Below are 15,653 nucleotides of genomic sequence, written 5' to 3'. Positions count from 1 at the left end.
CAGTGTTTAAATTGGAGTTACAGTCGTACAGTCGGTCACATGCAACAATGGACGAGTGATTTTTTTTATTTATTTATTTTCCGTCACTGTGTGTTTGTGTGTCAGCATCAATATCAAGCCGGAGCGGGGAGGACCATGGATCTCATTGTCCGGTCCGCGTGCCTAGTGCTCACATGTAGTCACAGATCGAGGCTGTGGATTATTGGCCAAAGCTTCCCAGTTATCGAGCGTCTTTCAGGCTTTGCCCAATTTCCTGCCGCACCTTGACGCGCGGCCAGGCAGGTCAGCCTGGACAAGCACGGCTGTGTCAGCCATCATTGTTTGACCTCATTCATTTGTTCTCAGGGGTCGTTTGGCTCAGAAAGCCACACAGGGCTACAGTTTGTCACTGCTGAATGTAGAGAACTTCCACGAAAACAAGCGACCGATAAAAAGTTTCTACTTTTGGGTTGTTATTTAGAGATATGGTAACTGTAGCAGCCATTAAAAACAAAAATTAATGACATTTTAAATTAACTTTGTATTTATTTATTTTTGTTTAGTTCATATTTAGATCATAAAAAACATGTAAACCACTGTGAAGTGGAATAATAACGACACTGTTTTCAAAAGGTTTTAGTAATGACACATTGAAAAGTGTGGCATACACTGTTACTTTGGACAAATCTGCTTGTAATACTAGTAACAAACGATCTATTTATTTAAGTGGGTCAGAGTATAAACGTTAAATATATACATGCATCACTTTTCTTTTATTTCATAACTGTCTTGCTGGTTCATATTGTAAAATCCCAATGAAAAGAGAGGAACGACTGAGAGGAATGCCAAGGTGTGTGTAAGCCTGTCGCACTAAGCAATTAATCAGTTAATCACACAATGAATCGAAATGAGCTCAATGATTTACATTTGGATGATTCATATTTTTGGTTTTCTTCTCCCATTTTGTTTATTGCTTTTGGTTGTTGTCTTTTATTTAGGATATTTAAAATATCATCCAGTTCCAATTTTAAGTGTTCTTTACACAGTTACGTTTTACTGATCTTTGAGAGTGAGAACTTGCATTATGATGCCCTTATCAAACAAAACAACGACACGACCGTTTATCGCAACAATTGTTGGAGCAATTTACCGTCTAGAAAATGTTGCTGTTGTGACAGGCCTGGTGTGTGAATACTTTTGGAAGGCACTGTTAACAAAAAAGGCTATAATGTAGATTTCGTCATAAATATATGACCACATATATGTTAACTTTAGAAACACATGTCACATTGTTGCCACCTGACAGTTATATCTCAACATGCTCCCACATTTTCCTTCCTTTTTTGCCACAGCTAAAAACAAATTCATGAAGAAAATCCCCAGAGACGCCGAGGCATCCAACGTGTTAGTGGGTGAAGTGGACTTCCTGAACAAACCCTTCGTCGCCTTCGTCCGTCTGGCTCAGGCCACGACGCTCGGAGGGCTGACAGAAGTGCCGGTTCCCACCAGGTGAGACAGCGCCACGCGTCCTCCTCTCCAGCTTCTGCAGCGGACGTCTGACCTGCCGGCACGTCCCTTACATGCGTTCTCCTGTCTACAGATTCCTGTTCATTCTGTTGGGTCCCCAAGGAAAGGCCAAGTCCTATAATGAGATCGGCAGGGCTATAGCGACCCTAATGGTGGATGACGTAAGTGTCTGTCACTGTGTGAAAAAATGCCTCTGTGGCATCCCGTCTTTGTTAGTTGGAGCAGTGCTGACAGTGACATTGTCTGAGAAGATCTGTTATTATTTTCAGAAAAGACAGAGTGCTGCTGTTGAAAGCTGTATGTGCAGTATGTTCCTTTTCCTGATTGGTTGGCATCAATTAGATATTTTGACCAGAAGCCTCACTATGAGGCTTGTTAAAGTGGTAATGTTGTCGTCTTTAAATATTGAGATTTTACTTTGAGATTTTACTTTCCATAAATCTTAAATCCATTTTATATTTTAAAACTGTATGTAACTTTTATGAAAAATATATACGTTTTTACATGAACTTGTTGAGTCAGTATAATATGAGACATATAACCTGTGAAAAGACGGATGTCCTTCACCTGCTGTCTGAAAATCAGCACTGCTACCTACCAAAAAAACCAATCAGGGCCAGGAGGCGGGGCTTAGTGCTGCCAGTCATCCTCATGTACTCGCTACTAAATGTGACAATGGCAGAGAAACAACTTTTTGTTACAAGACAACTTTTTATCTGCTGTCATCAGAGGCAATGCTAACTAGACTGAGCATTCACAACAGGCTCTGCTAACTGTATCATCACAGAGAGCAAGGGGGATGAGCAGCGCCACATGGAAGGTGATTGACAGCGCAAAGACCCGCCTCCTGGCTCTGATTGGTTGTATTTGATTGGGAGCAGTGCATTTCTTCAGATTGCAGTAACAGTTCAGAGAGGAGGTGGAGGAGATCCACCCAGCTACGACTGGTTGTTGGAGTTTTTTATTTTTTATTTTTTTTCACAGATTGGTTGTCTTATTATACATTCACGACATGGTGACAGATTTAGCAAATATGTAAAGAAAAACATATTAAAATGGCATACTGAAACTCTAACAGCAGATTGCACGATGAAAACAGGCTGGTTTGGGAACATAGATAGCATGTTTGAAAAAAATAATATTTTATGTAAGAAAACTAATTTTATGAGGAGGAAATTGGGGTGTTGGTATTTAGACACCACTTATTAATGCGAAAACATTGAAACCTGAGAATAATAATATGATTACTGTAAAACATCACAGGAAGTTTGTCCCTGGCTTCTGCTCTTAACTTACAGTGTTCTGCAACTTTCACACGAATCTCTGCCGTTTAATCGGTTTTGCAGACAAAAACGTATCAGATTGTATTTTTTTTAATAACTTGCATCTACATCTGTAAGATTTGAGGTTTAATATGCTATCGTCATAATTTTAACATAAACTGGGTTCAAGCAGCCTACAAGTTTTATAAAAGGTTTACTGTGACTTTTTCGGTTTGGTTTGAACATCTTACAAACAAAGTGAATGAGTAAACCCTTCTCCTTTCCTCTCTCCTCCCCATCAAGCTTTTCAGTGATGTTGCCTACAAAGCCAGAGATCGGGAGGACCTGATAGCCGGCATAGACGAGTTTCTGGATGAAGTGATTGTTCTTCCACCTGGAGAATGGGATCCCAAAATCCGCATTGAGCCTCCAAAGAAAGTCCCCACAGCTGACAAAAGGTTTGTGTTTTTCTAAGCTCTAGGAGCCGCGCTAAAACGCGTCTACAACCACTCACAATGTCAACCAAAGCCGCTTTGTCGTCCATGATACAGACTTAGCAGCAAAATAGATTGTGCCTGGAATGAAAGCAGGAGATAAGAGCTTAATGATGGGTGTAATCACACCCTCCTGTCTGCAGCAATCAAAGTTTACCATCACTATCAAGATCCTTTAGACTCTCAGATGTAATTTGTGTGTTTTTTTTCTGCAGAAAGTCTGTGTTTTCCTTGAACGAGCTGGGCCAGATGAATGGCACGGCTGGAAAAGGGGCCGGTCTCTCTGAGGATGAGGAGATGCCGGCCCAGCATGAGCTGGGAGAGGAGCTGGCCTTCACCGGTCGGTAGGTGGTTGGACACAAACAGTCACTATCTGGCACATGGCAGAAAAATCAGAACTGTAATTGTCGTCGCACAAAGGATTTTGGTACAAATTCAACCCGGATAAAGGGGTTGGTTTTGGCTTTAGCTGCCGCTATCAAGCTGCAGTGTGGCACTGCAGCAAATGGTGGCCATTTTGGTGATCGTCCTGTAGCCTGCAGGCTGAATCACATCAATCTTAAACATGGTTCATTGTGTTGTTTTGCTCATGTTTACATAGATATCAGGAGACACAATATCTTACAATGTTATGTTATCTATGCTTACACAGATGTTATCTGTGTAAATTTCTGTGGTTTCAGGTGAATTCACTGAAAAACATTCCCTCTGCACTTTAGTGCGTAGTATCCTAACCATTGAGTGCATCGCTGTTTTAGTTTCTGCGGTGGCCTGTACCTGGACATAAAGCGGAAACTTCCGTTCCTGCCCAGCGATTTCTACGAGGGATTCCACATCCAGTCCATCTCCGCTGTGCTCTTCATCTATCTGGGCTGCATCACCAACGCCATCACCTTTGGCGGTCTCCTCGGAGACGCCACAGACAACTACCAGGTAACAAACAATCACACTCAGTGGAAACAAGTTTTTCATTTATTTATTCATTATTCATTTATGAGCTGAAAACCTTTCATACATAGAAATGAAATTTTTCATAATGTATTATATGCATATTTTACCTTTCATTATGGAACATTTGCATGCAAATGTTTCCAATTCAATTCAAAATGACTAATCTCCATGTGGCTGGCAAAGAGCAATCCGATCTGTAACATCTCTTTAGGGCTTATTCAGCTTCCTGTGAATTTCAGTCTTAGAGTTATTTTGGTCCCTCATAAAAGGACATTAAAAACATATTACTATCAACATCACAACACTCTTACATGCTTGTATGATCCTACTATTGCTCATGCCTATTGTAAAGTACATTATACCTGTAGATATAATAAAATGCAAAGTTTAGCTTGAATGCTAACAAATATGCTCATATTTGCGTATTTATACATTCCATACATTTAATACATTTTTGTGGCTGGCCTGTACATTTGCCAGTTTTGGCTGACAGGGGCAGACAAGATTTTGTTTAAGCTGCAAACTGTTGCATTTTCCTTTTCAGCATTTGGTTTGACCCTTTTCATTTACCTCCTTCCATCCTCTTTCAACCTGTCTCCATTTCCTCCACCAGGGTGTGATGGAGAGTTTCCTGGGCACTGCCTTGGCTGGATCTGTCTTCTGCCTCTTCGGCGGTCAGCCCCTCATCATCCTCAGTTCCACAGGACCCATTCTCATCTTTGAAAAGCTCCTGTTTGAATTCAGCAAGTGAGCTGCTTTTTTTATCGACTATTTCGATCTATGAGGAAAACTAAATGTTGTGGCAGCGGTACTCTTGGTGGCTTTGAAAGCCCCCTAATAAACCGCACATTTCTATTGCTTTAATCTACTTTATTAGTATAAATAACTGGACTTATGATGGCATAAAAAAAGTGCACCAATTTGTACCTTTCTGTTCATTTGGACTTCTTTTCCTCCTTGGACCTCTCCCGTCCAAAGGAACAACGGCATAGACTACATGGAGCTGCGGCTGTGGATCGGCATCCACTCGTGCCTCCAGTGTTTCATCCTGGTGGCGTCAGACGCCAGTTACATCATCAAGTATATGACCCGCTTCACCGAGGAGGGCTTCTCCAGCCTCATCTCCTTCATCTTCATCTCGGACGCCATTAAGAAGATGGTGGGCTCTTTCAAGTACTACCCCATCAACACTGACTTCAAGCCAGACTACGTCACCACGTACAAGTGCGAGTGCTTGGCCCCAGACCCGAGTGAGTTCACCCCTTGGCCCAGGGAAATCAGCAGGGAGGGTTATTTGGGACATTTTTTGGGATGACAGGGGTTTGTGAAATAAAAATGGAAGTTATTTCGAAACGTTCAGCAGTTGAATGTCACAATAGATCCATCTAAAAAGTAGTCATTCACTTTTGCCATGTTTAATCATTTTTCAGCATTATTCCAAATGTTTTCAATCTACGAAACTAAGAAATCATATTAGTATTTGCAACATTTACTTATTACATTGTTGACTCAACCTTGGTAGTAATTCCAGCCTCAAGTCTTTTTCAATCTGATGCCACCAGCTCATCTCACGTGTGTTTAGGCAGTTTCTTCTCTGCAGTAGGGGGCTCTCAAAACTCGTTGATAACTGCTTGCAGTTCTAGTTTTCATACTGTGTTGGTACCTGGGATAGCGCCGCAGACCAGCAGCTGTTGTGCCAAACAGTGTCTGGTCAGTTTAGTTTGTCATTAAGGTGTAATGCTAAATATCATCTAAAATAAACAGTTTTTTTAGCCTTAAATTGTGATATAATGTAATACCTCACCAAAAACATACTTGGAGTGTTGCTTTGAGTCTTTCATGCATGTTTGAGAAATCCTCTAATGTCCTGTGGCAACCAATCAGCTGTGCAGCTGTGTTTCTACAACCTTCTCTCTGGGTGAATCACTAAGTTTAAGTTCAGTGCCGCTTCCCAAAACCAGACAGACGGAGGGATAATTATTGTTTTTCAAAAAAGCTGCCTCTTGCAACGTTCATGTCCATTAATTTGTTTTTGAAAATCGCCGAGATCAGCAGTAGTTTAAGTGGACATTGATTTCTGTAACTGATTTGTCTCTTGTTTGCTTCCACCACGCACCAATAATTCGGCTGTCGCCTTTTGCAAGTGAGTACCGTTTTGTTCGTCCGCATGTGTCTGCAAGTGCTCACAGCGATGTCCAGCAGTTGAATTCTCATCATGTTTTGCATTTCTTTTTGCTTCCCTTTTGTTTTCCTCCTCACCCCCTCTTATTTTCTGTCTCATTACCCCGTGTGTTTGTGTTTGTGTGTGTGTCTCTCTCCACCATTCACTAACAGTGGCTGCAATCATCTTCAATGGTTTAGTTCCAATGCCAGATAACAGCTCTAGTGTCTCTGGGGTAAGTGCTTGTTTTCACTTTTTTTTTCTTTTTCTTTTTTTTTTGTCAAAATTTGGGTTATTTGTGTGGTAAGCTTGATGTGTCCAGAATCCGCAACTTTTTTTTTTAGCCACAAAATAAATCAGAAACTGTTGGAAAAGAGCTAAAGTGCTTGTTTACAGCGAACCCCAGTATCATGTCTTTGTGACAGAGAAGTTGCTTTGCTTTCCTCTTTTTCACCTTTGTTTGTTTCTTACCATTGGTCCTGCCACCATCTAACTCTTCTCCGCGGTTTCTAACTTCTAAACCCGTTCTGACAATGTTTACTCTGTCCGTGTCTTTGCCGAAACGCTTCACTTTTCGCCCTCTCCTGTCTGCCCAACACTGCCGCCCGCCATCCCAGTTGAATGTGACAGCTCTGGACTGGAGTCAACTGAGCAAGAAGGAGTGTCTGAAGTACGGAGGCTCTTTGGTCGGAAAGTCGTGCAAGTACGTTCCTGATCTGGCCCTCATGTCCTTCATTCTCTTCTTTGGCACCTACTCCATGACGGTCTCTCTGAAAAAGTTCAAGTTCAGCCGCTACTTCCCCACCAAGGTAGCTCAGTTGTTCGGGAAACAGTTTGCAAGCGAGCTTTTTCAGTTGCTTTCAGTTCTACGGATGACAATGGATTTGTTTTTATTGTCCTACCAGCTGAGGAAACTCATCAGTGACTTCTCCATCTTCATGTCCATTATGACGTTTGTCGGGCTTGACATGTTGGTGGGACTCAAAACTCCTAAGCTAATAGTCCCAACTGAATTTAAGGTAAAACACGTTTCTTTTAGTTAAAGATGCAGTGCGTAACTTTTACAAAAATACGCTTTGAACATGTATTATTAAAACTCTCACCATGTTGACAGATGAGACAGATAATCTGTGAAAAGATTGATCTCATCCCTTTGCTACTACTGCTGTTTGAAGACATACACCCCTTCCAACCAAAAGCAACCAATCAGAGCCAGAGGAGCGTTTTAGTGCTGTCAATCTTCCTCATGTTCATGCTGCTAAATGTGCTAATGGTGCAGAAACAACTCATAGTTCCAGGAAAAAGTTCATCATTGGCGAGCATGCTAACTAGACATACACGATGTTGACTGACAGCGCTAAGGCCCTCTGTGTCAATGACATTCAGCTCTATTTCATATTTAAACCACAGTACTAATACTTGTTCCACTGGCAGAATTTTACTGAAAGAATACTTTTTCTGCCATAGCTTTTAGTTTACGTTTTATTTTGTATTATTCATTATTTTGTTTTTATGACTCTTATTTTGAAAAAGTTAAAGTCGGAAGTGGAATCCAGCTAAGGCACCAGCAAAAAGATGCAATTGTTATGGTAATTTCCACTTAAGTTTATGTTGTATTTTAGTTGGATGGTGTTGGTGTCAACACCACTATCGCCAGTCAGCTTTAATGAAACTGACTGGTGTGAAGTCAGTTTCATCAAAGCTGACTTCACACCAGCAGTGCAATGAACTCCTCATTTCCATAAAGAAGAAGAGATGGAAGTGATAAATACATTTGCATTTACAAATGTACAAATATAAAAACAGTGGAACTAAAACTTTTTTGTTCAATGTTGAGGAATTGAGTGCTGTGACCTGAAAAGATTCGACCTGTGCTGTTCAGACTGTCATAAATAGATCAGATTCAGGTCGGATTACGTCAAAACAATCAGAACTGGGTCACTTCAAGCTGCAGCCTTATTGACTTAAAACAGGCTCCTACGCCATGCTTGGTATGATGGCATTGCTGTAACAATGCAGGTCATCGTCAGTTGATGCTATAATCCTCATCCAGGTGGAGGGAATGCTGCAACTCCACCCAGCAATCTGCTGGGTTTTCTTTGGTGGAAACTTTTTAAACCAGCTTGGATTACAGACAGAACATGACTGCATTGAACATGACTGCATATGGTTTTTTTGGACTGAACTGACCTTTTGCCTTGAGATGGCGCGTTTTGAATTGGCGCTACCTGGATAAATGGAATTGAACAAATCTGTTGTACTTGTTCACACAGTTGCCTCTCCCATGACGATGAATGCAGACGTTTTTGTTCTAATCAAGCTTCCTGTCCTGTGTGGCAGCCAACCCGGCCGGACCGTGGCTGGCTGGTGATGCCTTTTGGAAAGAACCCCTGGTGGATCTACGTGGCCAGCTTCGTTCCAGCCCTACTCGTGACGATCCTCATTTTCATGGACCAGCAGATCAGCGCCGTCATTGTCAACCGCAAGGAGAACAAGCTTAAGGTACGCTCCCTCGTTCATTCTCTCCTGTTACATTAATGGGTTCCAACTTAAATCCAAATTTCGCTGCAATCTGTTTGGTTTCCATGGCAGAAAGGTTGTGGCTACCACTTGGACCTGTTCTGGGTGGGGGTTCTCATGGCTGCTTGCTCATTCTTGGGGCTGCCCTGGTACGTGGCTGCCACGGTCATCTCCATCGCCCACATCGATTCGCTGAAGATGGAGAGTGAATCCAGCGCTCCAGGAGAGCAGCCGCAGTTCCTGGGAGTCAGGTTGGTCAAACAATTACAATGACTGTATGCAGCTATTTAGGAAACCTTTCTGAAAGAAATGTCTTCTCTCAAACCTCCAGAGAGCAGCGAGTGACAGGCATCTTGGTGTTTGTTCTCACCGGAGTGTCCATCTTTCTCGCCCCAGTTCTGAAGGTAGGAAGTACTCTAAGTATTCAGATGTGTAATCTAAAATTGCTTTCCACAGATGCTCTCCATTCAAAGTAATTATTTTTGCAAAGTAGGAAGGGAAAACATTTTTTAAATCAATAACTCCAGCTTTAAATGTGGGAATTTAGAATCTCTTCAGCTTCTCCACCCATTGTTACGTTCATGAAGTAATGAGATCTACAAGCTTAAAGCCATGTTGCGAGTGAAATGGTACTTAAACATTATATGCACTTTTTCTGACTGAACATTTGTTTTCCCATGAGTTTATTTATGCTTATGAGGCTAGTATGTTGCATAAATGAGATTCTGTAACAGAATAACGTATCACTTCCTGTGTGCTGTTGCTGTAGTTCATCCCCATGCCTGTGCTGTACGGCGTCTTCCTCTACATGGGTGTAGCTTCCCTCAGTGGGATCCAGGTAGGCCATCTGTTTGCTCTCATTTATCTCCATAAATTGCTTTTTTCTTTCTTCTTTTTGTTTGGGCATCTTGCTCATTGTTGAGCTGACAGCAGAAGGGAAGTCACTTATTAAAAGCGGACTGATACGATCAACTCTGATGGAGAAATTCTGAGGACAAATCCGCTGAGGATTGATGACGAGCTCAACATGTTCAAACTTTACAGGATGGAGAAAATAGTTTCAATTCTCAGCTTCAGTAAACCAGCCAGAAAATCAATAGCTTTTATTATTATTATTATTATTATTATTATTATTATTATTATTATTATTATTATTATTATTATTATTATTATTATTATTATTATTATTATTATTATTATTATTATTATTGTTGATTTGCAGCTAATTCTTTTGGGACACTCTGATGTCGTTGCTTTTTCCCAGTTCTGGGACCGAATCAAGTTGTACATGATGCCGTCCAAACACCAGCCGGACTTCACCTATCTCCGTCACGTTCCTCTGAGGAGGGTTCATCTCTTCACGCTCATCCAGATCATATGCCTGACCGTGCTTTGGGTCCTCAAATCCACGTTCTTAGCCATCATCTTTCCTGTCATGGTAAGTTCATGTCATCTCCTATTGCACTGCACTGTGCAAACTCAACATTTTACCAAGTGTTTCTGGTCTTGTTTTTAGTGCAAATATCATAGTACACTTGAAATAACTTGCAGGTAACTATTCACAAATATATACAGCTTGTTCTAAGGCAATAATTTCTTAATATTGGTGGAAAAGTATCAGTTCCATTGGCAGATTATTTCCCTAATAGAAAAAAATGTATTTTTATAATTGAAATAATCTGCCAGTGGATGATACCGGTACTGGGACTGTGGTTTAAAAAATATCAGAAAAGGACTGGATAATGCCAGCAAGTGGAATAATATAAATAAAATAATATAAATAAACAGGGAATAAGAACTGAGCCTTGTTGAACCCCACAAGTTTCACTTATAACATGGCAACATTTTTTAAATATATTTAAAATTAATATTTAGAAATTATTGATTTAAAGCAAACTCCTATTTTATGATGAAAAGTTAGTTATAAGCCAGCTTTCTCTTATGTCAGGGACATTAAGACATTTACACTAGAAACTAGACCAAGAATACTGAGTAAGATTTTATGTTTCTGCAGAATTCCTTTCCACAGTCCCCACATGCTTGCTCAGGTTGAGTTACTGCTGAAAAGTGAACTACCGCACAGAATCAGCTAGAAAGATATTTGATCAACTTTATGCTTTAACGCAACAAAATGCAAAAAAAAAAAAAAAAAAAAAGAAGAAAAGGTCAATGAAATAAAAATATTTTTTCAAAGCAGTTTGTCATATAGGATGTTTCTCTTAACAAATAATGCCTTCAGCAGACATACTTGATTTTGTGGAGACAGGAGTTGAATGAAAAGTCCATGAGCCAACTTTTATTGGACAGTAGTTCATATTAATGAATAAGAAATGAAAGATGTTTGTGATGAGGCTGGGATCACACAGTAAATACTTAAAGCATAACCTGTATGTGAGCTGCTTTAAAACAGAGACATGTTCTCTGCGTGTGTCAAACCCCAGATCCTGGGGTTGATGGTGGTCCGGAAGGTTCTGGACATGATGTTCTCCCAGCACGACTTGGCCTGGCTGGACGACCTGTTGCCTGAGAAAGAGAAGAAGAAGAAGGAAGAGGATAAGAAGAAGAGGAAGGAGAAGGAAAAGAAGAAGCCGAAAACAGACGACAGCGAGGAGGAGGTGAGAAACTCAAACCTCTGCTGCTCCCTGCAGGGATGACAAGGGTACGACATTAATGACCGACTGCTTTCTGTACTGCGTGGCGCTCACAGGAGAAGTACCACGGCTACTCCAACCACTCGCCCAGCTCCGAGTCGGACCTGGATCGCAGGTACTGTGTTTTAAAGCTGCACATTCCCTACAGAGACCTGGTCTACCCCGACGTAGCGCAGTCTCAGTGGGGAGCGTACTGCCAGCGCGCGGCAACACGCGGTGTATTTTAACACACACCCGCATGTCGTCCCAAACAGGAAATCTGCACAATATAAAGGGTCAGTTCACAAAAATGACAATGTAGACTTTATTTCTTTGTGGTACACAACAGAAAGATTTTACTCTTCATTTGAGCTCATCCTGTTCCTGCTTCCACAGCATTTCAGGATAAATGTTCTGGCTTGCTGTGGAAAAACATACTTTTCATGAAGTGCACATTTTCTGCCACAATGTTTTTTAATGTCTAATGTAATGTCCTAATCATGAAAGTCATCTTCTCTTTAGCTATAAGCAGAAAATCATCACAATTGCCAGAATTAAATGCTTGAAAACATCAGTCCAAGAAAGCTATTAATTAAAATTTTTAATAATTTAAATAGTACATTTCTCTAACTTTATTGTTCGCCTAAATACATTAAAAATTCAGAATTTACTTTCAGTCCTGCCCTTCCTGATTGTGAAATGGAAATTGTACTGTTATATTGTTGTATTAACATGCTATTAGTTCAGACTCATAAAGCTGCACTGTATAACTTTTATAAAATTTTTTTACATATGTGTTAAAACTGTCACTAGTCATGACAATGTAAGACAGAAAATCTTTGTAAAAAATCAAGCTTTTTGGCCTTCTCCAGTCGGTTAACTAGAACCAACCAATCAGAGCCAGGAGGCGGGTCTTTGCGCTGTCAGTCACCCGTCTTCCTGATAGCAGAGTCATGAAAGGTAATGGTAGCTAGCATGGCCACCGAACAGTTTGCCTGTAATGGTGAGTTGTTTCTCTGTTTGCACATTTAGCAGCACCACACGAGGTGATTGACAGCGCTAAGACCATCCTCCTGACTCTGATAGGTTGTTTTTGCCTGGAGTGATGCATTTCTTCAACAGCAGTATGGGGAGATTGATTTTTCTTTTTTTTTTTTCAGATTATGTATCTCAGATCATACTGTCAAGACACATTGATAGTTTTAACAAATAAGTAAAAAAGCATATACATATTTTAAAAAAAATAAAAGTTACATACTGCAGCTTTAGATGATGTGTTGCTGCTGTTTGACCCTCTCCTCTGTTCACCTCTCAGTTTCCTCTCCATGCACTTTAAGGCAATGCAGATGATTGGAAAGTGATGATCATGTACATGTGCTGCACTGCCCTCTGTACACACACAGCTCAGCAGACAGTATTTTTCTCTAATGTCTGTTCCCACTTTGGACGCTTTTGATGAGGAGGGAGGGGGTGACCAAGCCAAATGTCATGTACCTGAAACCACAGATCCCTTTTCTTTGTGCAGTTGAACATAACCTGGGATTTCATGATGTGTGGTCTTTTCTTTTTAGTTTGGTGTTTATCTTGTACATACAGGCCATTGTCTGTAGTTACCTATATTCATATATGCATCAGGCTCCATTTTGGTTGTTTCTTTTTCCTCACTGTGCTGGGGTTTTTTGTAGTGTGTCAGTCACAGCTGCATGTCAAATTCAGCCTAACCTCAGCTTGATAATCTGTGAACCAACTGCCCTCACCTGGAGCCACAGATTCTCCTGACTTAACTATTTTGTGTAACTATCTGGTTTTGTCCTTTGTGACAAGCTTGATATTTCTGGAAAAATAAAAAAATATCCATAATGTCTGCATTGCTTTGAAAGAAGCATGGTTACCTATCAACAAAAGCAGGGATTATTGGCTGATCTGAATTTATTTACGTTCCCACTTTGGAGTTGGACATACACAATAAATATAATTTTCCTGGTAATAGATTTATGTAAGCTCCAAGCAAAAGTGATATTAAAATTTTCATTCAATCATAAGATTCCATATTAAGTTTTCATGAATGACTTAAGTCTACAAAGTTAAGTCAGTCACAAAAATCAGTGAAGGTCAGTGAGATAAACGTTTTTAACCAAGATAAATCAGAATTGTTATCACATTTCAGAACTTGTACACACATATTTGGGTATTTATGAAAATGAATATCTCTGCCACATTGTTGAAAAACAAAATTGTACACGTGGGATCAGTTTCAGAAATGTTTTCATCCACACAAATCTGCCTGTGTGTTGCTTTAAACATGCCAGACCTATAGGGGCAGCGTAATCTGCAATCAGATTGCATCAAAACAACGTCCTGTTACGAATTAAATGTCTTTGTTTTCCCAGATATCCGGCTATGTGTGGACTACGCCTCAGACAAACTCTATTTATCACTGCAGATTATGTTTTAGAAAGTATGGCCGTTTCCGTAAAGTCCATCTGTAAAGTGCTTTGTAAGTCTTTGTAACCTTGAGCTTTTTTTTAATTATGTAACTACAATCTTTGCAGTGACACAACACAAACAAACTACTAAGTTTGCATTTGACAAATGTAAACTTGAATTGTGTGGCATGCATTTGGAATTAGTTCCTTTTAGCAGGCATTCATCCAGGACAGCCATGTTTAGCTTCATCCATTTTTCCATCAACTCTCTAGAATCAATTAGGTGACCTCTGAAGGTAATTAGGGGCGACAGTGTTAAGGGGATGGGATACAATTACAATGTATTAAAACAGTAAAAATATATGAAAGGTATCCATTTTCATTCCACTTCTCAACTATGTCGTTTTTTGTTTGTTTTTACAAAGCACTGTACATTGTCTGGGTTACCTTACCAGACAAATCACATCAGACTCAGACTCATTTAGTTCTGGAAGAACTCTCTACTGACCCGACAAGAGAAGTTATTGGCAAAGCTACACCACAAACTGTCCATACCCTGTCCTGGTCTGGGATATGAGGCATCAGGGCTCTTTTTGGTTGGAGTGGTGATGCCTCATGCCTGGGCTTCGTGTGTCCTCCCAGTAAACCTCTTGGTGTTCTTGACTGTGGGTGTGTCTGGTAACTAGAGCTTGCCCTTCCCCAGCATCACCCTCCACTTGAAGATCTCCTGCCCTTCTTCACCGGCCATGCCTATGGGCCGAGGGATGACCTGCCCTGTGCCTCAGGTCAAAATTGAGATGGAGTCGGACTACGACTCCGACATGGACCGCCACAGGGGACGGGATATCAGCAGCGAGACAACACTATGATAGCTTGTTGGAGAGGTCTTCACTTTTAACCCTCCCCCTGAGGGGTTGACTTGTCGGAGCAAAACCACACAGCAAACCTTGTGGTTCATTTTGACCCGGCCGGGCCGCATATGGAGTAAAAAGCTCGTGGGGTCCAATTGACCCCGTCTCTTAAGACCACGGGAGGGTTTTAAATGAGTGTCATCATGACATGTGGTCCTGTGGATAGTACATTAAGAACTGATTTATTTATTTAGTTGCATTTATAATGTAAAGAACGCTGAAGAGAGAAAATATGTATCTCTTTACAACATTCTGTAACTTAATTTAATCATTTTACAAGCAGCTCTGTATAATTGAGTTCTAATTGTAATTAACCAAAAAATACTAAATGATGCCAACTGCATGTACAGAGATGAACTACGTGGCAGGAAATGTGTAATCTGCTTTTGTTAGTAATTGTAAATTTTTCTGTATATAGCTCTGCCTTGTATTTAGCATGTTAGCATGTAATGTATATATCTGTGCTAGCTGTGTCTGCTGAGTCTATCTAATCCCACAGAGCCTTTTCCCTGTTTCCCTTTTCTGCAAAGCTCCAAATTGGCACACTTAACAAAAAGAAACAACCAAAAGGCGTTGATGTTATGTGTTTATAGGCTCTCTTCCTGTAAAAGCTGCACCTGACAAGTTGACATTTGTGTTTTTCCATTTTAAAATGTGTGAGAATATGGCCGACGATGAACGGGACACACAATATGCGTTTGAAAAAAGGCATCAAACACGAGTTGTTGAATTAAAACTTCCATTATTCTGAACTTTGACTTGAATTTTCCTTCTTTATTGAAAGAAAATTAT

At 40.5% G+C, this 15,653-nt stretch overlaps 1 protein-coding gene across 1 annotated transcript; it reads left to right on the top strand.

The window, feature by feature from the left end:
- Positions 1–1,345: 1,345 nt before the first annotated feature.
- On the top strand, positions 1,346–15,617 carry slc4a5a (solute carrier family 4 member 5a). The gene is made up of 17 exons (XM_055050703.1): positions 1,346–1,488; positions 1,580–1,667; positions 3,072–3,226; positions 3,478–3,606; positions 4,021–4,195; positions 4,827–4,960; positions 5,192–5,463; positions 7,005–7,183; positions 7,280–7,393; positions 8,715–8,876; positions 8,967–9,145; positions 9,226–9,298; positions 9,664–9,732; positions 10,159–10,332; positions 11,336–11,509; positions 11,602–11,660; positions 14,654–15,617. The coding sequence occupies exons 1-17, from the start codon at positions 1,346–1,348 to the stop codon at positions 14,817–14,819; spliced, it is 2,445 nt and encodes an 814-aa protein (XP_054906678.1). The 3' UTR covers positions 14,820–15,617.
- The last annotated feature ends 36 nt before the right edge of the window (positions 15,618–15,653 follow it).

This window comes from Poeciliopsis prolifica, unplaced genomic scaffold, assembly GCF_027474105.1.
Source record: "Poeciliopsis prolifica strain line A6 unplaced genomic scaffold, Auburn_PproV2 SCAFFOLD031, whole genome shotgun sequence".
Taxonomy (NCBI): Eukaryota; Metazoa; Chordata; class Actinopteri; order Cyprinodontiformes; family Poeciliidae; genus Poeciliopsis; species Poeciliopsis prolifica.
This window is presented reverse-complemented; position numbering and strand designations above follow the sequence as displayed.

Bases quoted from the DNA above. Each gene is read 5' to 3' on its own strand.
- slc4a5a (XM_055050703.1), top strand. From the start codon at position 1,346: ATGAAGAAAATCCCCAGAGACGCCGAGGCATCCAACGTGTTAGTGGGT. The intron at 1,668-3,071 runs GTAAGTGTCTGT...CTCCCCATCAAG, and splicing joins CGACCCTAATGGTGGATGAC to CTTTTCAGTGATGTTGCCTA. The intron at 7,394-8,714 runs GTAAAACACGTT...CCTGTGTGGCAG, and splicing joins TAGTCCCAACTGAATTTAAG to CCAACCCGGCCGGACCGTGG.